The sequence below is a fragment of the Chelonia mydas genome, chromosome 1, assembly GCF_015237465.2.
Source record: "Chelonia mydas isolate rCheMyd1 chromosome 1, rCheMyd1.pri.v2, whole genome shotgun sequence".
NCBI classification, from domain to species: Eukaryota; Metazoa; Chordata; order Testudines; family Cheloniidae; genus Chelonia; species Chelonia mydas.
The window spans coordinates 187,678,141-187,703,476 of record NC_057849.1 but is presented as its reverse complement, the minus strand read 5'-3'; the positions used below and the strand labels follow the sequence as shown (position 1 = coordinate 187,703,476).

The 25,336-nt window shown below is 41.3% G+C and overlaps 2 protein-coding genes across 4 annotated transcripts in view; one reads left to right on the top strand and one right to left on the bottom strand.

Moving 5' to 3' along the window:
* Positions 1-4,326: 4,326 nt before the first annotated feature.
* On the bottom strand, positions 4,327-11,248 carry CGGBP1 (CGG triplet repeat binding protein 1). 3 transcript variants are annotated; one of them, XR_006288039.1, is made up of 3 exons: positions 11,118-11,248; positions 10,730-10,883; positions 4,327-9,229 (listed from the first exon to the last, which is right to left on the bottom strand). XR_006288039.1 is itself a non-coding variant. In XM_043538481.1 (2 exons), the coding sequence occupies exon 2, from the start codon at positions 9,216-9,218 to the stop codon at positions 8,715-8,717; it is 504 nt and encodes a 167-aa protein (XP_043394416.1). In that variant the 5' UTR covers positions 9,219-9,229; positions 10,730-10,966; the 3' UTR covers positions 4,327-8,714. The 3 variants fall into 3 exon arrangements, 2 of the variants coding, with proteins under 2 accessions (XP_043394416.1, XP_027675839.1); XM_043538481.1 differs by lacking the exon at positions 11,118-11,248 and having other exon boundaries at positions 10,730-10,966; XM_027820038.2 differs by lacking the exon at positions 11,118-11,248 and having other exon boundaries at positions 4,327-9,234; positions 10,730-10,964.
* An 82-nt stretch (positions 11,249-11,330) lies between these two features.
* ZNF654 (zinc finger protein 654) overlaps positions 11,331-25,336 on the top strand; it is a 62,038-nt gene continuing 48,032 nt past the window's right edge. The window contains exon 1 of the mRNA XM_037907124.2: positions 11,331-11,521. Coding sequence (XP_037763052.1) covers positions 11,390-11,521 — 132 coding nt within the window. The 5' untranslated portion in view covers positions 11,331-11,389. The remainder of the gene's footprint in view (positions 11,522-25,336) is intronic.

The window sequence follows — 25,336 nt, the reverse complement described above, 5'->3', positions numbered from 1 at the left end:
ACACATGCATTATGCTGCAGGTTTTCATTAGACTTGAGAATGGCAATTTTATCTGACAATATTTCCATAAGTGACTTAGAAGTTTTGTGGGTTTTTAGAATCTAGACTGACTTGGGAGTTATTTTGAAGGGGCTGACTGCACAGAAAACATACTTTAATAATCCTGAATATTTAATAAGATACCTTACTTGAATTATTGATCTTATTCTATAGTAGTGACATCCTATCTCCTGGCAGGTTAGCCATACAAACTCGACAAATGGTGGAAGAATAAAAGAGTTATTTAAAACCAATTATTGTAGTATACTGTATTTACAGTAACAAAGTCCAGCAAAATGGATATAAGAAAAGGAGGTATCAGATTTTTTTTGTTACTGTTCCAAAGCTGGATTCGAAAACTGGATTCATGATGAAGAAACTATCTGACACAGTGAAGGACAGCAGAGACAGATAAGATTAAGTGTCAAACTGAGGGATGTACAAGAAAATTCAATAGCTCTAAAATTTTTAGAATCAATTTTTCTCACGTTGCCAGAGCATAATTGTAGGAATGTGCACTTTTCCTCTGTAGCATAGGTGATCCAATGGATCAACTAAAGCCATTATTTTCTCCCAGTCATGCAGCGTCTCACTGAAGTGAAACAGCTTAGAGGTCCGTTAAAAATGTTGTTGGTACGCACTCAATGGGAGTGGGGTGTTACTAGAGAATATGAGCTCATGTTCATTCAATTTATTTATGAAGTACCAACAGTTTTCTCTAGTGCTGTGAAGACACAAATGTAAAGTCAGTTGTAATCCTGTCCCATGATAATCATATCATGCTATGAAGTTTGAGAATGAATTCAGCAATGTGTATAGAGTCCTTGGTCTGGGCATGATCCAAGGTGTTCGGTTCCAAAAGCCATTTTCCTTACAATACTACATTCAAAAGTAAGAGCAGGGTTGAAGCCTACTCCTGACACGTCTTGTAGACTGGATATATCTTGGTCCCTGCCCGGAATAGCATAGTCTAAAAAAGACCAAAAAAGTAGGAGGAGCTGAGAGGCTTAAGCATTGTTGTATGTTTTGTCATCCAACTTCACTTTTTTCCTCCTATGTAGTATTGGGATGGAGAAGTTTATTGTTATGAATAGAGTAAAAATAATAATACCTAGCTCTTTGTGCACACCGAAATCAGGATTAAAGTTCCCCTTTTCTTAAGTGTTTCAGCTGAAGACAAGATTCACACACCAGCTCAAGCCAGTAGTCTGGCTAGTCTCTTCCCCTAAATCTAGCAGAGATAAGTGCACTGTTGCTCATAATGCACCTAACCAACTATGCATTAATCTATGTGAAAAAGGAGAAAGTACTTGCCTTGTAATTCTGCTTCCCTGAAAATATCCCCTTGCTCTTTAACACTGAGTTTTGCTGGAGATGCTCTCTCCAGTGTGCTAGCTCCTTAATATAAGACTGGCAAAACTCTCCAAGATCTTCATGTTTTTGAACCTTGAGAGTAGCAATAATAGGAGAAGCACACAAGTCAGGACCCCTCCCGGCTGCCATAAGCAACACTCCCTGCTAATTTATGTGGTGCAATTAGTTTCTTCAACCCGTGAGTGAAGACCAACCCCCCAAAGTAGCACATTTAATAAGATCAATGTAAGAATTAAAAATGTACTTCAAAGAAAACAGAAAAATTAATTGTGAGAGAAAAAAGACCTCTGTGAGGAGCTGAAGTCACTGCCGCCAAGAGAATGACCTTCCAAGAAACTTAAACTGACAGGAATTGAAAGGTTCTAAAAGAGCTTATGTCAGAAGCACTTTACTATACCACAACAACAAAAACAGGGGAGGGGAGGGAATAGATTGTGAAGTTCATAACACGGGGTTGATGAGGCACTAATCTATCTTTGATTAGTTCATGATTGGCTGAAATATCTGTTCAATTTACGAGTGGATGAAGTTAATCTTTAGTAGACTTGGGTCATGAAGGTATGAACAGCTTTTGGCAGGTCATATGAAGAACTAAATTGCCCCTGATCACACATCTTTTCCACATGGAGTTACATGTTCTTTTGATAGGTGACTGCTTCTGAGGTACCAGGAGTACACACATCACCTGCCTGGAGATACTTATGATTGTTAATCTTTATTCTTCATCTTGTCTAATTACTATTTTTAATGAGACAAGGTGGGTGAGGTAATATCTTTTACTGGCCCAACTTCTGTACTGTGGTATGCAGTGTAGTTGTAGACAGGTCAGTCCCAGGATATCAGAGAGACAAGGTAGGTGAGGCAATAGTTGGTCCAGTAAAAGATACTGCCTCATCCCCTTGTCTCTCTAATATCCTGGGACCGACATGGCTACAACTACACTGCACACTATTTTTAACATTTACAACAGACCTAAATTCAGGCATTTAGACTTAACTCACTCAATGTTCAGTTGAGATGGAGGTGATGCTTCAGGGACTGCTTCTGACAGTAGGAGGAGGAACCTACATGTTGGGATTCTTGCCAACACCTCTTTCCACTCGGCTTTCCAGGAAGTCAGTTCAATCCAGACTTTGTCACTCAGATATCTTTATTTGGCGTACAGCAAAGCTATGCTGAGTTGATCAGACTCAAGCATAGGGGGTGGGTGTAGGGCATACCATACATCTAAAAATACACAGCAAACCTCTTCCTTTGTGTACATTTACACACTACATTGCATATACAGAGCATCACACACTTAGGGACTGACTTGGTTACTTTGTAGGAACCAGCCCGTTATAGCATGCTCAATAGAAGCACTGTCCATGCATGACTTTCTCTGTACCTCATCTTGTGTTCTAGGTTTATCTTGTCTATTATAAATGCTTCCTTGAGTGTCTTCCCTTAACTAGTACAGACGTTCTGTCTCTTAGCTTACCGACCCATTAATGTATCCTAATTAGCAAACCCATTCTGTTTCCAGGCTGCTGATTCATTTACCTCCCAAATCCTGTCTCCTAAGAAATGAGACCTCACCCATGTCATTATGCATGTCAAGCAGGCCTACCTTCCACTGTTTTTGGTTTCCTTTTTTATATTGCAGTTTGTTTTATTTGCATTATATTATTGTTTTGCTGCAATATTTTCACCCAGCAAAACTGCAATAGTTGTAATTTTTTGAACCACTATAAAAACTAGGCTTAAAGTATGCATCAGTGTGCACAAGCTCACCTCCTTTGGTATAACCACCAGCTTGTAATCCCACATTATGGGATGGCTTTCATAGAATCATAGGACTGGAAGGGACCTCAAGAGGTCATCTAGTCCAGTTCCCTGCATTAACGGCAGGACTAAGTATTATTTAGTATTATAATTATAGTATAAGTATTTGCTCTTAAAGCGTTCTTTTGTAATTTTAACTTTGCTTTTATTTTAACTACATTATGAAAAACTAGTACAAAATATAAAAATCTTTCCATTTATCACCAGATAAAGCAGAACACAGGCTAATTAAAATAACATTTCCTGGGTCATACCAGAAGTGGTCCGCTTCAGCAAATGCACAATACTTGTTCTTACCAGGACTACACTATGATGATAATGGGAAAGTAGGACTTTTTATAAACATGGATGAAACATCTGATTCATAGGTCATTGCATAGGCACTCAAATAGTTAAACTGCATTAGAACAGTCATGGGATTATGTAGCAAATCGTGTGATTCTTGTACTGGGGGATCTGCCACTTGACAATGTCCTTTACTTGTCAGTAACACTTCCAGCCTCGGTGCCATCCTCTTTCAGGATTCCAGAGACAGGCCGCTGCCTTTCCTTGCCACTGAACTGCAGCAACTTCTGAATATTTTATTCATTCCCAGACATATTTATATATCTAGTGACTCTTGTTTATTCTGTATTTATCTTTATAATTTTATAAATAGCATTACAAATGAAGAAATTTAAGCTGTATAAGATAATGCAGTTTATACATAAGTGTGTTTGTTTACGCAACGAAAGGACTATATCTATAGCCTATTACCATAATATGTGAGCACCTCTTAATCTTTAATATAGTTATCCTCACAACACTCATTATCGCCATGTTACACCTGCAGACTGAGGCATGGAGAGACTAGGTGACTTTTGGCAGACCTCAGTCCAATTCCAGTCCTAGGCTAGCATCCTAATCACTGGGATATCCTTCCTCCTTGAACATCAACTTCTTAAACTCTTTCCATGCCATTTTGACTGAGTATAAAATCTTCAGTTTTAAAAACAGGCATAGGAGGGCCTCTTTAGTAATCACTGCAAGCTTTCTGTGACTCAAGAACTTCATATATAATGGTGCATTCAAACAGCTGGTAATGTCAACTTTTTTTTTGCTTAAAAATTTATTTAATTCAACACACAACTTTAAAATCTTACACAGACAATGAGTGCTCAGGTTACATGCTTGCGCAAATAAAAGTTAGCAATGAGTACAAAGTGAACACAATAAACAAGGAATATATCTCACTGCCAGACTTCCAGAGACTCTCTGAAAACTAGGTCAATATGGTATCAAACAAACCAGGGCTGGAGTGCTTTACTGTTCAGTTCCGTACAAGCAGTAAAAAAAATAAAAATAAAATACAAAAATAAACCCAGACTAAAATAATCCTTTTCAGGCTAATGAGTTTTTCTGTCATGAGATTGTCCAACACTTTGCAGAACCAAGTTTCTCTTTTAATTGAAAACCATTCTCTCTCCAACTATGCAAAATGTTTCATGATTCCTATGAACTAATGACCAGCCAAATTACAGGTTTCTAAATGCTTTTAAAATAATTAGAGCTAAAAAAAAATAAATTAAAAAAAATCAAGAACTTGAATTGGTTGTGTCCTGGTGACACACAAACTGCCTGAACAAACTACAATAAACCTGGTGCATAAACACACAAACGACTGTGAAATATGGAATGTTGTTTTTGCCTACCTTCTTACTCTGAAAACTGGCTTTTAAAAATGCATTTCAAAGTAGTGTCCAGATGCCAATTAGTTAATCTAGTTTATTTACAAGGTTAAAAAACAACCACAACAAGCAAATATTTTAACAGTGGTAAAGCCATTTGCAGCAGACCCCTAACTCTACCATATTACAGGTAATTGAAAACCAGAAGTTTCTACCATCCCACCCCACTAACTAAGAGTTCTCCCCGCAAGGAAGCATTTGGAAAAATAATGCAGATTTCTTGTAAAAGTAAGGAAAACCCATGGGATTTTTTAAATAAACTATTTAATAAAATACTGAATTCTTAAGATAGCCTCTTATTTATGAAAGTTAGAGATGAGCTCCAGTTGAAGTTTTGATTGAAATTTCCCCCCAAAATCAAGTGTAATTAGACAAGGGCAAAATTTTTATCTGAGCATGACAAAGTTTGCAGGGGTTTTCTGGGACTTTGCATGGCACCCATTTCTAATTTTAAAAGAAAACAAGTGTCTCAAAGGCAATTTGGATTAAAATGGAATCCACATTTTGGATTAGAATTACAGAAGAAACATAATAAATTAACTCACATGCAGCAGACCCCTAACTCTACCATATCACATGCCTGTCACACTTACTTTTTCAAGACTCAAATTTGCCTGGAATGCCACTTGTATTTTTAATATTTTTGTTTATGAATACTTGCCATAACAGACTGATGTCTGGTATTTCTGAACCAAAGTTTCAAGAGAGAAAAATGGTTATCATTTTTCCACTAGTACAGCTACAGTGAAGCTTCAAAAAGGTTTCACTATACAGCCCCCGTTATCTTATATAGACAGTATGTGCCTTGTAGTTTACATGTCTATTTATTCTTTTCATAACACCCACTGTATTTCAATTATTATTTTGGCCATTTGTGAAAACTTAATGACACCAAGATATCTGGACACGCCTAAGGTTTGTTACAAGGGTGTGCTGCTAGCATTGACTTTTCATTAAAAAAGAAAAATTGGCACTGAAGTATTTTAGGAAGCCTGTGAAGAACTACATCAAACTTGTAAATTGATATAATGGAAGTCTAATTTTAGACCACAGATTTTTATCACATTATATAGACAAATATAGTGTTTTAAAAGGCTGACATCAAGAGCTTTATTTTCCATTATCTGTAGTAATCTCCTTAGATACTTGAAAAACAACATAATTTATTTACCAAAGTTGTCTGACACATTTTGTTGCTTCCAGCACAAGACTGAAGTGGCCTTTTTTGTTTTGTTTCATTAGTCTGTGTCTCCTTAATCATAATGCTAGCATAGCTTTTTGAAGAGGCTTTATTAGTTTGATAGTAGAGAGCAGAAAAAACATTTCTGTTTAGGTCTTTTTAAAGTGACTTTAATTTCAACAATAGCCTGTAAAATGATTTTAAAAAATCAAGGCCAGAATTAGTCATCTCAAACTAGCACCTAAAATTGCACTTTTTTCTTTGTTTTAATGGAAGACTGATTTCAAAAATTCATACTCATGCTGTTTTCTCAATACTTACAACTGTTCCCCTCTGTGATTCAACCCTACCACAACTGTATGGATGGAGTAGAAAATTAATTCAAAGATATCTAACTTTGATTAATGAAGTGCAGATAGCATGACTCCATTGAAACAAGAAGAGGAGCTGTCATCGAAGAACAGAAAAATTTTTTAAAATAGAAAAGGCTATTGGCAGTGGTGACTTATACTCATGTCTTAAGAGGATTTATATGAAACAGACAATGCATGATCCTAAGTTGGAACAAACACATCCCATAGCTAATCACATTTGTGAGGGCAAATTGAGTCATTCAAGATGAGGAGAAAGATTTCAACTACTATTTCTCTCTGAAGTCCTAAGCCAGCAATTGATATTGAATGGGGAGACTGCTCTGTGTCAAGCCTCACTGGCTTCAATGGGGCTCAGCACCGGTGCAACGATTTGCCTGCACGCTATTCATTTAGTTTGCTGTGTCTATACAAAGACACCTTGCACAGTAGGCAACCAGTTGCAAGAAAGAAATGATTAAATTGTGTGAATACACTTTGAGCCATTCGTCTGACAAGTTCTTGAAGATTGCATAAAAATAGTCCACATTAAACTGTTTCCTCTCTTCAAGCTGATGTGCATTTTACACTACCGAGCTGCAGAAACCAACCAAATTAATAGGCTAATCTGTGTCCCTCTAAAACCCCACCTGTAAGTGCAATTAGTTAATGCTACTATCAGCACTAAATGGGCAAAATGAAGAAAAATGAGAAATACAGTTAGTGAAAACCAAGACAGGGAAAAAGCAGCAAAATAGGAGCTAAACCTGAGACAGCACACTTATGGTGAATGGAGGGCATGCTGCACTGCCTAGGACATGCTCAGCACCTCACAGAATCCCAGCCCAGAGGAGGCAGGCAGAAAATGCAGTTGTGTTACTTCCCTCTGCACAATATTCTCTCTCTCCTCACCCAAGAGCTTTCTTGGACCCTAAAGTTTAGTGGGCTACCACCATACTTAATTTAGGCAAAACACAAGTCCCCCCAAAAAGATGTGAAAAGGGTTGAGAATTACACAATTTAGAGAAAGAGATAATACATTACTGAAACACAGTAATTCCCTTTTTTTTATGATCCAGTGAATGTGGCACTGAAACCCAGGTAAGACTTATTCTACTGTTGCGTCCTTTTCGGTACACTTACCTCATAGCTACATGAGCTATTTGGCATCAACATTAACTGTTTTAAAAAACACATTGAGGTCACTTAGTCTGCAACAAGCACAAGACCCAGGAAAAGGATATGAGTGCAAGAGCTTAAGTGACCCCATCCTCAAGTAGGGCTCTTGAACTGCAGCTCCCGTGTCCTGATCAGTTCCAGCTGGGTTCTGGTTTATAGGTAACAGATTAAAAAGATGTTCTGCTTCTGCTGCCATGCTATGCAACACATAGCAAAATACAGTATAAGTGACTGTGATCAGGCATGTGTTTCATAGGCCAGCACCTTGCTCAAAGACACTAGTCTGTCGGCTTACTATAAGGAGGCGCATTGAAACTGCAAGACAGCAAATTTAAAACTGAGATTAGAAACTGCTTTTTCTTTTATGCGATGTGTAACAAACCTATGGAACTCCTTGCTTTAAGAGAAGAGTGAAGCCATAATTAGGTATTTAGATAGACATCCAGAGTTACATGAGATAGGATAAAAAGTGTTCTTAAAAAGGATATAAGTCCCCATGCTGCAAGGCATAAGTCAACCTTTACTAGCAGTTAGAATTTGCTTCTGTGTGCAGGTTACTATGTAATTGGCCATTATATGACTTTTTGCACTCTAACAGTACAGGACTTATTCCTGGTCATTGACAGAGACAGAATACTGGACAAAGATGGTCCATCGGTCTGATGTAGTAAAGTAATTCCTACTGTTTGGTCTTTTCTTGCGTAATGAAGATGTCATGTTGGTGATTGAGTTGGCATAGGAAGTCTCCCATGCACAAGTGAGCGTTTGTTAATGTCACAGTTATGGTTGGCCTTTACATAGTCAGCAATATGATGTTCCCTACCTTGAAAATGAGTTCTGAATCACAGTGGATATAAACTCTACAGTAGGATTATCAAGAGTCTGTGGCACATCATTAATTTTGGTGATAGATTGTCATTTCGACAGTAATACAAAATAAGCTGTAAAACCAATATATAACACTGTGTATGCATGAATATAAAAATAAACCACACCATCAATATGTAACTTTAATACTCCATCCCGAAAATAGTCATCTTCTCAACAGTCTTCTGTACTGAGGAGCTGGTTCTCATTCTCATATCCATCAGGCAGGTACATTTTCCTTAGCTGATCTGACTGCGGAATGGAACTACCATTCTTCACGTGGCGAGACAGGAAAGCTCGCACCGATGGATGGTCAGCTTTCTCAAGTGGGATGTTAGCTTCCAAGCACATCTTCACAAAGTCCTGGATGACACTGATTTTCTCTGTCTGAGTAGCACTGTTGCATTGGAGAGAAGCAGTCAGAGTCCTCTGCTTCTTTCTGACACTCTGCTCTTCAAACTCTGCCTTCCGCTTTGTATGAGTTTTAGACTTGAGATGGTCATTGATTGCAGACTTGCGAACGTGATTCAGGACCACATTGCAGGAAGTACAGAACAATTTCCCTCCATCTTCATGCAGTTCACTCCCAAACTCGGTTACACGATCCCGAGGGGTCACATACAAAGCCGTCTTAGAACGGTTACGGGAAGGAGGAGCTTTCACTCCAAATCGCTCCATTGTTGTTTTCACTACGCTTTTTTTAAAAAACAAGACAAATACATATCAGATTCATGTAAGTCAAGTGGCCTAGGCTCCACATTTATATATCTAGATGTATTTTATTCACTTTAGATATAACTGTCATGCAAAATATTGTACATGCTAGATATGACCACCAGGAAGCCAATGTGAGAGATGTGTGTACTCAAGAAACAACATATAGAAACATCAAGATAATTTACTTATCCCACTCAACTATCCTACAGTAGTCTGGGGAATCCAGAGTTTTACTTATGATTCAAATTTGTTTGGTTAATAAGTCACCTTGAACAGCCTGTGGGAGACACAAGGACCTACAGCTATCTATTTTAAAATGTTTACACCAACTGGCTGACATGGTATTTATCTTGAACAACAGACAAATTTCCAGGAGCTGAGACAAAATTACATGAATGGAAGAATGTGTAGCCTCATGCCATGGTGAAAAGGTTTCTGTTGAGGCAGAAATTTCTCATGAACGAGGGTAAAATGTTGGAAAGTTTCTATAGCTGCAGAGGAGACAGGATCCAGTTTTAAATAAATTCAAACTGCTCATCACTGGAAATTAGATGTGTACTTTAAGAAGAGATTTTTACTGTTAGAGAAATGTAGCTTCTTCCCAACTACTTTTATTAGACAAACTTTGGATTTTGATGCATAACTACTGTTTTGAGAGTAAACATTGCTTCATTCTGTTTACCTCCTTCGAATCAATACCCTTTATTCCAGAAAATACACCCTTCTCAATGTAGTATAAACAAGACATTGCCAAAAACTGCTAATGGAAACACTTGACCCTTTGTCAGAACTAATTTGAGAATATCCACTCATATCCCAAATACGTATGTATTTAAATTAGAGTCTGAAAATAAGAGTGTTAAGGGATTACCAACAGAAAGCCCTACTGATCACAGCATTAGACAGGAACAGGCGACCCCTTGTTCCTTCACAGGGCCCCACTGAAATCAATAGACAACCTGCATCCATCTCATTGCAAAAGTGGGGCCTAGGTTTTTGAAGCATGGGGTGATGTATCTCTGAGACGAATGCACAGATGTTACCTCTGTTTGGCCTAAACCCTTCACAATAAGTAGTTTGCTGTCACAAAGGCAGCATACGATGGGTGTCTGGGGGAGGGATAAGAAAGGAGACTGAAACAGGGGGTGCTGAGAGCTATGACGGGGGGCGAGGTGTCTGGTTCTCGCAGGGGGCTCGCTCGCTAACACCCACTCACCCGCTGTCGCCCGCCCATCCCGCTCCTGCAGCGGACCCGGCCCCCCGGAATGAAACACCCCACCCCCCGCCCGACCGCAGCCCCCGGCCCCCCATGCTCCCCTCCCCACCTACTCTCTCCCCCCGCCCCATTTACAACCCGCCCCCCTCTCCGCCCCCCCCGTTACCCGCCCCAGCCGCGAGCCGACCCCGATCCCGGCTCCCCGCGCGGGGCTAAGAGCGCAGCGCCCCCCTCTCCCACCCATCTCGCGTCTTACCACCCTAGGGCGGCCGGGGCCCGGCCGGGCACCCCCGATCTCCGCCCCCTGGCGAGCGGGCACTGCACAACCAGCGGCCGCACCGATTCACCCACTCAACCCGCCGCGGTAGGCGAGACGTAGCAACCGAACGACGTCTGCTCCAATCAGTGAGCTGTTAACCGAAAGAAACATGTCAGGGACTGGTCGCCGGGCGAGACTGTAAAAAGATGGGCAAAGCTACCGTCCATTGGCAGAGTTGGGGGCGGGAAAAATCTTATGGTTGAGAGCTCTTTCGTCCAATCTGGAGGCGGGGGGAGGGATGCTCACTATGAGGGACGGATATCGAACCCAATCAGATGTAGGAAAAAAAAAATGTGTTCTGAAATTGATTGACTTCACTTCTTACCAATCACAAAGCAGAACCGAAGGAACGACAGTAGTTTTCATCCAATCAAGCGCAAGAGATCCGAGACAGGGCGAAGGGAGGAGTTAAGGGTGAAAGATCGTGGGCTGCTCTTCCTCCCTTCCTCCCGTTTGCCGATGATTGGCACGTTCAGTAGCCCGTGAGATCGCGGCCGGTGGGAGGTGCCGGATGTGAGGTAGGGGCGAGCAGGCGGGCCATCCGGTGTGTCGGGGCGGGGGAGGGGGGCTCGGTACGCGCAGGGCGGCCGGAGCAGCATGGCGGAAGACGAGAGCGATCAAGAGTCGGAGCGGCTCGGTGAGGAGCTGGAGGCCATCGCGGGGCCGCGCCTCCTCGCCGGGGTCTCGCCCGCGCTCAGTAGCCAGTATTACTGCCGCCGCTTCTGCCAGGTGAGCGCCGCCCCGCCCCGCCCCCGGGCCGCTCCTCGCCCCTCCCCCCGCCAGCCTGGGGGGTGTCCGGTGGCTTGAGGCCGGTTCGGTTCCCACAGGCCGGAGGGGGGAGGGCGGTTCGGTTCGGTTCCTCCCGCGGGCCCGCGAAGGGGGAGGGGGCGCGTCCGGCAGGTGTCGTCCCGTCCCCAGAGCGGGGAGCCCAGTCTCGCCCTCCCCCCGAGGGGTCGGTTTGGGGCCGAGCCCTGGCGGTGGCTGGGGGCGGCCCCTCTCCCCGTCCGATCTGCGGCCTCCTCCCCTGGCTGCCGGATCTGCCCCCCCACCGCCCCGTGGCTCTGCCGCGGCCTTCCCCGGTGTCACGGGCGGGATCGGAGGGGAGCGCTGGGCGCTCGAGGACTGGCCGGGGCTCGGGCGTGTCCACGCTAGGGAAGTGAGGCCTGGAGGAGGAGGGGTGGGTCATGGGTCTGGCCGCGGCGGGGGTGGGAGGCTGTACAGCCACCCTAGGTTAGGCGTTGGCACCCCCCTGGCCAGAGAAATGGCAGCACGTGCTGAGTTGTTTTCTTCTGCGCTGGGGGCCAAACAGGTTGTGTGGCTTTGGTGTGACCGGGGATCCTTGCGGGGAGGATTTCTGACACTGACCATCAGTAGGAAACACTCGTCTAAATGTAGCGTCTCTCCCAGCGTACTACCAGGGCCCTCTTCTTAACGCCTTTCATAATGGTTGGGTTGCCTCCGACATTCATCTTGAAGTAGCTTCCCGACTAGCTAACCAGAAAACTGCAGGTAGTTTTTTTCTGTATCCTTTAATTGGACACCAGACAGTACCTTCTGAGGAAACATTGTCCCATTTAAGTGCCACCCAGCTATCTAGTATCTGGCCTAGAAAATGTCCGTGAATGTATTTCATTTCTAAACTTCTGACATACAGCTCCGGGAGATTTTTAGGACCTGGGGGGGTTGTCTACCAAAGTTCCATATTTTCTCAGCAAATATTGCCAGAATGCTGGATATCTTATGTTTTCAGTAATTTGCTTTCCTGTTGTTTCATTGAATGGGACACTAACTTGACATTGAGTATATTGAGATTTAGACTGTAAGCTCTTTAGTTCAGGGACTGCCCATTTGTTGTGTGTTTGTGCAGAACCTAGCACAGCATGGTCCATGACTGTGTGTGCTATGGTAGTATAAATAAAAATAATAAATGAGTCGAAAATAGTTTGGTAGTGGATTTACAGCCATATTTCTGTTGTTCAAACTTTTTTTTCTCCTTTGTTGTGAGACACTCATATAAACATAAACTGCCAGCACACAATGTCAAAAGTACAAACTGAAAAATGTGTCAGATATTTCAGTTATAATAATTTAACTGTTGCTTGCAACAATAGTAGGGAAAAATATTCAGACAGAAGTTGTGACTTTGAAATTGATGGGTTGTCTTAATTTTGACATGGAATGGTATACTTCTTTATCCAAGGATAGGCGTTTGGTCTTAAATCTTTCCAGTGAAACTTGTTTTGTAATGCACCCTCTTCTCTCAGGAAGAGGTGCTGGTGAGGTGATAGTTGTATATGCTAATCCCACCACCCACACAGGGAGATGAATAAATAGACAACAGGAAGAGGCCAAGACCAGAGAGGGAACTTGGATACAAAAAATGTATAATCCATTTTATTAGCAATACAGTGTTTTAAATCACCAAACAGTTGGGTTTTGCTGCAGTTTTGTTGGCTAGAGATCTTGCAAAACTTTCCCACCCTCGCACTCTTCTGTTTGAAGAGTGGAGGTGGGTGCTAATTTTGAGTGTGTGAAGGATTCAGTTTTTTTTCCTTCAGGCAGTATACAAGTTTTCAATAATCCAAATCAAAGTGTGAGCACTTGTTTTCATTCTATCTGATTTTTAGTGTTGGCCAGATGAACAGTAAATGCAAATTTGTGTTCTTATTCAAGGTATAATCCTTGGCGTGTTGTGGAAGTATCCTTGAGTCTCAAGGCTTGTCAACATAAGGCAGTGGTTTTCACACTGGGATATTTGAGCACTTGTCAAGAGATATGCGAAAAGAATCCTATATTGGTGGACAGTGTACTTTATTTAGTAAGACTTGGCAATCCAATCACGGTTAGGGTCATTACATGTCTCAGATGGGGGTACAAGGTGGACCACACTATTTAGAAAGGGTTACACAGCCTAAAAAGTTTGAAAACCACTGGCATAAGGGATTTCTATTCCTGTGTAGCTGCATTATTCCAAATCGCCACCATAGAGGAGCTGCAGCTGTGTAAAGCAGGGTTTGCAGCTATGATTTATCATAGTTTGGAAACAGATTAAGTTGCATAGGTACAAGCCCCATATTAAATCAATGCGGAATATTTATAGTGTGGTTTGCAGTGGTGCAAAAAGCCCTCAACCTCAGTGTGTGTGCAGCAGAACTGCTCACTAATATAGAATGATGATATAAATGTATCGTTTTCCTGCTACTACTTTTCTAGATCCCAATGACTTGCATTCTCTCAATTTGTTCTCTCCCTTTAAAACTAACTCAAAAACAATCCATCTTGCTATTAAATGCTATGTTACTTTGGCATTCCTTTTCTCATTTATTTTCTTCATTTTCTAAACAATATCTTCTCTTCATTCAGTTCAGAACCCATCACAACATTCTAGACTCCTGATCTGAGCTTTGTGCTGGTTAAGTTCAACGAAGAGACAGGCCACTTCACAACCTCCTCCCTCCCTTTTGTACCAATAAAAAAAGCTTGTACTTCTCCTTTCTAAAGTTCTTCAGTAGTGTGGAATTTAATTAACATCACTATATTCCTGTTCCTTGGTCAAAGAGAAAAAGCAGCTGTGTGGGTAATTACTTAGAAAAGATGCTGTGAGGTTGAACTGTCTAAAGGAAGCTATTTGTTCCTTTCCAAAATAGCAAGCAAACTGTTAAAATAACTAGGTTGTAAGTTAATATGGACAGTGGTATAAATCAGCGTCACCAAATAATATTATTGCTGGTTCAGGTATAATCCTAGCACTCTGAGGAATGTGTACACAGCTGATTTTTATGGTTGGGATATGTTATAAAGAGGTACCATGTGTTGGAACAGAAGGACCTCTTACTCTGTTGAAGTGTGCTTTATTGTATTGGAATTTCAATTTAAGGTATTGGCTGAAGAGGCAGTTATGACAATATCTCTGTTGTATATTCTATATCAAATAGTGCTTTTCTAGATAGGTGTGCCTACATTTTAAGAGGGTAAGAAGGGATTAGTGTGGTGGTACATAGATTCTCTAAAATGACATAATTGCTTGATTTTTTTTTTAATGATGTCGTAGATGTGCGCCAGCATGCAATAGTTTGCAGCTGGGATCTGATCGGAAAAAAAAAAAAGCTCCTCACAAAATACCTGAGCCCATTATGTGGAATAGAGGTGGGGAATGTTGGGGAAAGACAAAACCAGCAGTTGGTGGGAGTGGGAGGCAATAGGAGGCTGAGGTAGTAAGTGACAGTTTAAAACTGTCTCATTCTCTGACAATGGTTTTTCTGAAGCAGTTTGTAGCCATTTCAGCCACTTGTGCCAGACTTTGTAGGGTGAAAGGTAAAGTATGGATGCTTTATGTTCTACATGTAGGTCATGATTTCTGCGAGGGGCTCTGCAGGGTACAAAGGCTCTGGGTAGGTGGAGATTGCTGCAGACCAGGGGACTTAAATTTATAAAAGAAAGCAAGTTAACACTTGCTGCTGAAAGGGTAAATGATCTTCTGGTGATAGTGAATAGGTATTTTTAAAAAAAAAAGTCAGGAAAATAATTGTTTTCAGAATAGTAGAGAGAGTATATATAATTTCCCTGCTAATTTCTTATTCTTTCACTCTGAAGTACTTTTTATAGGGTGGCAATGAGTTGCTTAAACCTACACATGTTAAAAAAGCTTTTGAAAAAATAAATTAAAAAATGTGAAGTGAATGAGCCATATTTCAATAGCAGTCAGCCATCCAGATTGTGTATTAGTAGGCAATTGCTGCATTTTTTGGGTGGCTGAAGGTATTCAGTCTTGTGCCTCACAGTGTACCCAAGACAGCCTTTTAGGTAGCCTGCACCTAGTACCCAATTATGTCCTACTCCAGTGTGACTTATTGCAATACTCACCCATATCCATTAAATCTGTATTAAAATACACAGATCTATAGCATATCTCTGTACGTCTGTGCTTATTTACCAAATTGGTAGAAAACAAAGGAGTGTACAACTAACTCTTCAAGCTCTGTAGAATGTATTTAGTAACTTAAAACAATAAACATATATACAAGGACCTAAACACTTTTGTTAGTTTCTCTGTTCATTTAGGACCACTCCTTTATTGCAATGGATTACTTGCAAAGGATTGCTTCTAGACTATTTTTTTGTGCCCTGGATTGCTGTTTTTGTTCTTTATGTCAGCACAGCATGATTTCTTCGTATAGAAGAGCTAATTCAAACATTCTAACTGTGTAAAATTAAAGATCTTTAATTCAAAGCTTCTGTATACCAGTACAGGCTGAAAGTGACCACCTCTGTGAAAGTCGTCTTGATATTTTATACATGGCCCTTCAGTAGTATCTTTCTAACTATCTGAAAGAGCTTTACAAAAACAAGTAATGGTGCACATAAAATTTGAAGTCGTTAACGCATGTTTTGTTTTCAATGACTTCTGTTTTTATTCTTTTCAGTGACGACAGTCATTTGGAAGTTGTTACCTCTGGGTGCAAAACTGGAAATGGTGGCTCCAGACAAATGATAGGCTAAAGTAGAAGGTTAAGGCAACTCTCTAGAGGGTTATAAGTGTGTTTATGGATGTTGTCCTGGCAAAAGAAAGTATTTCCAGTGTTAGCTGCTTTGAAAACAAACCTTAAAGGTAAACTGTGGAAGCACATAAAAATGGAAATATCTTGACAGATCACTGCAATTATGGTGAAAACAATATTGAGATATGCCTTATCATTGTAGTGAGTAAGCCCCCCTGAGTGCATAGTAATGTTTTGATGTTACACAACACTGCTGTGACTGACTTGATTTTTTTTTTTCAGGTCACTTAATGTGTATAAATTTGAGAAGATTACTTTCTGTGTTCCTAAGAAATACTTGTGGAAATCTTTTATTATTTAATGACTTTGTTAAAGGGAGCTCTGTAGATCAGTTTACAGCATATATGTTAATAACTTAAATTCAAGTTCACCATAGCTAGTATTTTGTGATTGGGTTTATATAGTTGTCTATACAGTTGTGTAAAGATACTAAATTTTATTTTAAATGTTGCTAAAATGATTACTAAATGATTCTGGTCTTAAATAGAAAAGGAGGACTTGTGGCACCTTAGAGACTAACCAATTTATTTGAGCATAAGGTTTCATGAGCTACAGCTCACTTCATCGGATTATGCTCAAATAAATAAATAAAGCTTATGCTCAAATTGGTTAGTCTCTAATGTGCCACAAGTACTCCTTTTCTTTTTGCGAATACAGACTAACACGGCTGTTACTCTGAAAACTGGTCTTAAATAGCAAAGGAGTGTAAGGACTGAACAGTGCCTGCTATCCTCTACTGTGGCATCAATTTACAGCCCTGCACAGAGGGAGGTGGCACCATTTGCACCACAGTTTGGTTCTGTTTTGTTTTTGCAGATGCCAGCTCGTCTATGATGGTTTTCTGTTCTCAGATAATAATTTAGTAGTGAAAACTTACTTGCTGAAATGGTTTAATACATGTTTTAGCCAGGGAGCAATTTTGAAAATACTGTTTATAAAACCTTTTAAGACGCTACTGGAAAAACTTGGTCAGTGCTTCTAATTTAAAAATAAAAGGCTAGGGATTAAAAAGAGAATTTGGTAAGCATTTAGGCCAAAATAGTGTAACCTGTTGCATTTTTCAGGGGAAATAAAATGGCTACGGTAGTGTCTTAAATATTGTTTTTATCTATATCTGTTTTGAGTGTGTGCCTCATTTTCATGTGGAATTTAAATACAAAGACATTGGATATGTCCATAATGTAGGAAAAATGTGAATGTTTGAGTTGTTTTTGTTTTGGGTAAATCATTTATTACCCTTCTATTAAATACAACTTTTTAAAAAGCTTTTCAGTTTAAACTAGAGAGTCAGACTCAACAGTGTATTCACTTTTTAAACATGCAACATGCCCCCCCCCCCCCAAAAAAAAAAAAACCAAAAAACAAACAAACTTAGTATAGTGGGTTTATGTCAACCTCTAGTTACCTTCATGTGTTTGGGGGCCTTCATGAGTCTCATACCTAATATTTTTTCAAAGTTATGCATTGGAATTTAACCACTGAAATCTCACTGACATTCTAGGGAGTTGCAGAGCTCAATCCCTATGCATAACTCTGCATCTTAACCCTCTCACATAATAAAAAGGTAGTTCTCAAGGCCTCAGAATGTATGTTACAGCCCCTTGTATCAATTATGTATCAATATCTGATAATACAAAATCTATCAAAGTTCTTATAGCCACTCACTCAGGTTAACATGCTTTTCTTTTTGTGTGGGGCCTGATTCTCGGGCTGTTTCATATGCAGAAGTTCAGTAGAAGCTAATTTTGCCAATTTCAGAATAAGTATTATTGGATTTTAGTTTTGAATGGATCTAATACAGTTGTTTGAAACCTACTAAGGGAAAATCATATGTTGCAAATAAACTTGTGTGTAACATCTTCGATTATTGGAAGCCAATGGAATTTAAAAATTCATTTAACCTGTCAGTTCACTTTACATATTTGCTGCATTTTTCCCAGGTTGGTCAATAAAAAGGAATGAAGTTCATTTCACTTACAATAAACATTCAATTTTTTTAGTTCTGCCTACGTGTTAAGCATTGTACGGGTGTATTTAAGGTTGTAATGAGATTCTTTTTTTTTGGTTTAAATTGTTTCTTTTCGTCTTAAATTTTAGAAAATCTTACTTCTTCTAAACTTAGATTTGTCGCCACTTTTAAAGATTGTATGAAAATGTCCATTACGAACCCTTTTTCATATAAGCACTTTACGTAACAATGACTATTTGGGTGTAAATTAGCAGCCCCATTTTACAAATGGAAAAACAACCATTTAATAACTTGCCCAGGAAACTTGGTGTAGTAGAACTCTGGGCTCTTTGCTCAGATACTTGCAAACCTTGTGCAAATCACTGTTAATATGAAAAATAAAATTACTGTGAACTACATTGGTGCTGTTTTGTTGGGACTCCTCCCAGAAAGCCCGCCTAATTGTAGTCACTACTGATTTCTAAACATCATGCAGGAAATGTTTAATACTTGTGGGCATAATCCCTTAACTGTTCACATTCATATTATCAAATTATTCATTTGTTTCCCTTGCTCCTATTTACCCTCCCCTGAATTCAGTCCTTCTGTCCTTGTTTACATTCTCCCCTGGTCGTGCCCACTCATCTTTTGCTTGTTTAGTATTTTCCCCTTCAATTACTTCCTACTGTTTCTCCTAACCATCTAGTTCATCTTTGCTTTATGCCTATCCCCAAGTCAGTTAACTGCTGATGACCCTGTACACTCACCCCCACCCTCCAAATCTGGTAATTGGCTACTCCCACTCCCAAATAAACTAGTGCTTGTCCTTCCTCCAGTCTTAGGGCAAGTCTACACTATAAAATTAAGTCGACCTAAGTTACGTCAGCATACAGCCACTGCAGTGAATTAATTGGTTTTACGTGTCCACGCTACGCTCCTTGTGTTGATGTTGTGTGTCCTCACCAGGAGTGCTTGCACAGATTTAACTGTCAGTGTGGGGCTTTGTGGGATGATTTCTGAAAGGCAGCAATAGTCGACATAAGTAACACAGCGTCTACCTAATTACATTGACTTAAGCGCTACGCATCTCCTGGGTGTGGAGTTATGTTGGTGTAGTGGGCAAGTTACTTTGGTGGGATCTACATTTTTAGTATAGATTCGTACAGAGTTAGGCGATGTAAACTGCCTTAGGTCGACCTAATGTTGTAATGTAGACCAGGCCTTAGTGAGTCTCTGGAGTCTCTATTCTTATTGCTCTTCTGTGTACTAGGAGACAGGGGAAGTTGCTAGGACAGGAGTAGTCAATAGGCAGACTGCAGGCCAGATCTGGACCGCCAGATGTTTTCCAGCGGACTGCATGGGCTGTGCCTGCTCCCCAGTGCAGGGCCTCCACCCCCTACTGCGCGGGGCTGTGGGGCATGGGGTGTCCCTGGGCAGCTGTTTGTGCAGCCTTAGCCTCAGCCCCACGGGCAGCAGCACAGTGATGTGGGGGAGGGATAAGCGGCAATGTTTGCAGTGGGATGTCTCCACACACACGTCCCCCACAGACAGCCTAATGTGTCTGCAATATACCCTGCCCCTCCAGTCAGGGAGCAGTGGGGTGTCACGTGCTCGATCTGAGGGCAGTGTTGTCCAGGCCCTCATTCAAACTCTTGTCTTCTTTCCCTGGAGACAGCAAGGCCAGCTGGGCCATGGAGCTGCAACTCGTGGGCCCTAGGCAACCCGGCTGGTAAGCGCCTGACAGGATTCTGCAGCATCCACTTGTGCCGGGGCACTGAGTGCAACACAGTACCCCTCATCCTGGCCTCATGCCCACCCACCCTCCCTCCCCCCCCCCCCCCCCCCCCCCCCCCCCGCCACCCCAGAGCGGTACCTGGGGCCCTTCCTCATCCTGGCCTCGTGCCATCTGCCCCTACGTGGTCCCTGAGCCCCCCTCACCTCAGCCACAAGTGGTCCCCAGAGCCCCCCACCCTGTCCTCATGTGCTCTCCACCCCTTGTCCTTTGGAGCTAGTCCCCAGAGCCCTCTCCAGTCCCTCCCACCCACCCCAACCGGTCTCTTTCCTTCCTTAGTCCACCTCCAGTCAGCTTCTGCCACATCCCGGCCTCCCCGCATCTGCGTAGGGCTGGTATCTGAAGTCTCCTTGGTCCCTCCTGCTACCTGGAGATTCCTTCCTGCCCCTTTGCTATCCCAGCTCCCAAAGGGGCATTGCACCGCTAGCTGGATCATAGTCCAATAGCTTCATCTCTTGGCTCTGACTCAAAAGTACTCACATCCTGCTTTGCTGCCAGATCCCAGCCCGTACCCATTCCTCTTCCTCTCTGCCTCCATCTCTGCTACTTGGCTCAGTTGGGGCACAGAGGAACTTAGGACAGGGAGGGGGAGTGGCAATACCAGGCAGCTCGCGCCTGCCCCGTCTGTCCCCTTTTCAGTTTAGGGAAATAAGGTCACCTTACTCTCTGGGTGGGGAGCTGGTGGGCGGTTGGCGGGGGGGGAGTTTTGGATCTTGGCGAGACCTTGACCTTGAAATTTGGATTTGACAAAAAATACACTACCTGTGTGCTAGGATTTTCTTTCCTCTTCTGTTCTATAGTGTTAGCACTGGGATCTTCGCTCTTTATTTCCTATCCCACAAGCTTAGGGAAAGGTCAAGCTTGAATCTTTTCTTCTTTTCCCACAAGGTCTGGTAGGAAGGGGCAATCAAGCCTTAGATAATCACTCCCGTGTCTACAACTCTCACTTCCTGGCTGAGGGGAAAAAGGGGTCGCAATGGGTGCTGGAGGAAGGGACCGGCATCTCTTTGAGCAGGAGAACCAGCATCCTCTTCCTGGCCAGGAGCTGCTGGCATGGGAGGAAAATGAGCCCCAAAGCCAACTCCTCCCCAGCTACAAAGTAGATGTCTCCTGCTGAAAGAGTTCGTTTGTGTGGTAACACTCCTATTCCAGGGGTTCTCAAATTGGGGGTCGCAAGGTAATTGCATGGGGGGTTGCAAGCTGTCAACCTTTACCCCAACTCCACTTTGCCTCCAGCATTTATAATGATGTTAAATATGTAAGTTTTTTTAATTTATAAAGGAGGTTGCACTCACAGGCTTGCTACGTGAAAGGGGTCACCAGTAAAAAAGTTTGAGAACCACTGCACTATTCAGCGTGTGGTACATTCCAGCAAGGTGCATAAGTACATGCTTGCACAGTTTAGGGGGAGCTGTGGTAATGACGATTCATTAGGATATTATTAACATAAGTTATTAGTGTAAAATATTTTAATATTGATTAACCAGTTATAGGTGTAAAATTCTAGGATTTAGCTTTTTGATAGAGGGGCTGACAAATTATGGGTTTTAAATTAAATAAACTGTCAACAAGTACATTTTTGGTGCTGCTGAAACAGCTGGTATTTAATGCTACCGTGTGAAAACAAATTATTCTCACCTTATGGGGGGAAATCCATTTTTGTTTTATTTATTTTTTTAAGTCAGATATTGATAACATTCCAGTGAAAGTACAATCATGTAGTCTGTATGTAAATACTCATTAAAGAAGGAATACCCAGTTTTTTGTAAAAGTATATCCTATATGCAAAAGAAGTATCAGTTGGCTTTGAGACAATTAGAAGCTAGGTTATGTTAAAACTATATGCTCTAAGACTGCTTTCATTGTATTTTTTTAATTGCTTCTTTGAAAAACAGTTTGCAAAATATATCTCTGCTATAACAGGATTTGTTCCCAAAAGAATGAAAAATATCATGTTAAACATAATATATAGGTGGTGACAGTTGCAACATGATTTAACTGGAAGAGAACTAACATAAAAGTCTAAAAGAAATTTTACTGAGCAACTATGCAACAAAATAACAAGAATGAAAAACATATATGAAGTTGTGGAAAATTATGGAAGTGAAGCAGAAATACCATGTGATCATGTAATCAAAAACTACCGTATGGATATATACAAGTAGTACAGAGGTAAGGTTGCGAATTCAACCTTTACCAAAGTTAAGGAAAAAATTCATTTTCCATAAGGTAACTTGAATAGTACATTAATATATTTTTTTCTGAAGCAAATGTTTCTACAAAACCATTACTTATGTTTAAGGCTACGATTTAGTCACGGAGGTCATGGGATTCCGTGACTTTACCAGACCTCCCTGACTTCTAGGGCTTTGGGAGGAGGAGGCGGGACTGCACCCCTGCCCTACAATGGACTGGCTGGAACCAGGACCCTGCAGTCCTGCTGTTTCATCCGGGGGGGAGGGGCTGCAGCTGGGGCCGGAACCTGTCATGTGTCAGGCCTGGCGGGGGCCAGGCACCCCAGACCCACTGCATCCCGGGCTTGGGAGGGGCCATGTACGCCAGCCCCGCTGCTTTCACCAGGGACAGCAGCTGGGGCCAAGCGCCCCCCTTGTGACTTCTCAGAGCCATGTGTGCCCCCACTCCACTATGGCCGGGGCTTGGCGGGGGCTGAATTGGGGGCCACGCACCCCTGTCCCGTAGCTGGGCCAGCTCTGGAGCAGAGGCTGTGTGCCCTCTGTGGCTGTTACTCTCACTGCAGCCAGTGGAGTCAGGGATGTGCCCCCCTGCCATGGTGAGGGGTTCGGCCTGTCAGTCTCTTCTTTCCCCCCACCCCCCATGGGACTCCATTCCTCCCCTCTACCTCTTATCTGAGTACTAGCAATCTCATTGCACCCTCTTGTTTGATTTGGAGGTGATCTCAGATGCATTTGCCTTTTTCATCTTTGTAAAATCAGTTACTCTGTATAAAGTAGCCAATTTTATAAAAAACTGGGCCTAAAAAAAAGTTAAAATTAATATTAATAAGGTGAAGGGAAATATGATTTTACTCTTTCAGAAATATAAATATTTAGTCAAATGACACTAATATTGAAATCCATGTTTGTTTTCACTGAACAAAACTTTGTCCCAAGAAAAATACCCATGCTAATGAACATCTGGATGGCTTTTTTTTTATGGCAAAACTTAGTTTTCATACCTTAAGGGCCTGCACCCATGACAACTTAGTTGTATAATTTGTTTTTTTTAGAATAGCCAATAACTACTTCTTTTTTCAAGTACAAAAGGAGAGATTTACTTTGGCAAATTAAAAACTGATTAACCAGTATATCTCATTTTTACATGTAGAACAGCAAGTTAAAATTAAATGCCACTTTTCCAAAAAGAATTGCGGCTGCAGCACAGCGTAGGTAAACTGTGCCTCTGTTTTGTCATGTTAAATTTACCTTAGCATGTATCTTGTAACACTGTTTTCTCCATAGTGAAGGAGTGTTAATGTGGAATAATTTCGTTGACTTCAGTAGAGTTGACTCTTAATTTAGGCGAGTGTAATTAGGAGCAGAATTTGAACTCTAATACCTGCTGAGTCAGAATGTTTGCAATATTCTTTTTCTTAATTCCTGAAGACAGAAGCACAGTCATAGGTGAAAATTTTTAATAGAAATTGAACTATATTTTTAATTTAGGCTGTAAAAATAAAGTAAATCAAATCTTAAATTTTCCATTATAATTTGAAGTACACGGTCATGAAAAAAGTAATTGTAAACACCAGTAAATGAGAACACTCTTGTGGATAATATTCTTTGTCCACCTACTGCTATTTATTGGTTACTGGAACTATTCTTATTACTCATTATCTTGCAGCACCTAGTAGTGATATTTTATCGAGCCATGCTGCCTGGAGTACAGAGCCAGCATGAGAGTCTAAGGCCTTTACACAGGAGGCTAAGGCTGGGGGCAAGCTGCTCAGCCTTTATGGGAGGAAGGCAAACCTCACCTGAAAGTGCAGGAATCCTTTCTGTGAAGGAATCCTGTGGAAAGTGTTCCCTCCTGCAGCTTTTTGTTTTGGAAGCAGGGCAGGAAATGTTCTGGCATTTGATTTATTAGAATTAGCTTGCATGCACTTTAACAAATTAAGATTTTTCCTCAAATTAATATCTTAAATTACTGTTAAAAAAATTTGTGACCCAAGACCTCTTAATGACAATTGGCAAGGTGATGCAGAGGGAATCTCATGAGACTGGTGTGTACATTATAGTCCATCAAGTGATGTCATGTGGGACCTCAAATGATAGCTTGTGTTACACTGGTCATAAGTATAATGAAATGTATGTACAGATACTGCATAAGAAATTGTGTGTATGCACAGGAAAATATACTCTTAAAGTTTATCAAGGTATGGTCACGAGCAATGGTGAAAAACAGGTTTTCTGTCAGAGGAGGTATTTAGTCATCTGTCTGTTTACGCTTAAATTGACTGTCTTGTTCACAGTGTGTCCCCTGGATCACCCCTTTGAACTGAATACAAATGTAGGATTGTAAGAAAGAAACTAAGGGGGGAAAAAACAACACAGCATGGGGTAGATAAATTTATCTTGAGGTGCATACCAAAGTTTGCTTGACTATATTTGGGAGCCTAGAAGACACCCAGGCATGCTTCACTGAGGAAGTAAGAGGACAGCGCTTTTGCTTAATTAAAAAAAGGTTTTAACGAGTCTTGGTTGAAAATGCTGGAGAGAACTTTGGGTGAGATAAGCTGCTTTAGAGAAGAGAGTAACTTGTTAGTTATATTTAGTCTGCAGAAAATGTTATACTTTTTTATTTGTAACCATTTGTTTCCAATGTTCTTACTCACTATTACTCAAATCTCTTTTCTTTGAGAAACTTACTCGTTTTCACAATAAATATATCTGTGCTGTGGTGTTAAGCAAAATGGTCCTGAGTTGAATCTTACAAACTGTGATGTACTGTTCCTTTGCAAATTGTAAGCCTGGTAATTCTGAGAGTTCAGTGGGTGCTGCAGGGAATCCTCTAAGTTTTTGGGGGTGGTGTGCCTACAGAGAGAGAACAAGGCCTGGAAGTTGGCGGAGGTTTCAGGAAGCTGATCCACAGTGGGCACAGACCAGACTGCTGCACGCAAAGGGAAGGTGCAGCGCTGCCTCACAATGTTTTCATTAATTGAAAGTTGGTTGTACATAGATAATACCCATTTCTTTCTTAAGGGTCCTAAAAGGTCTTACTAAGTGCTC

Coding starts and splice junctions, on each gene's coding strand:
- CGGBP1 (XM_043538481.1), bottom strand. CDS start 9,218: ATGGAGCGATTTGGAGTGAAAGCTCCTCCTTCCCGTAACCGTTCTAAG.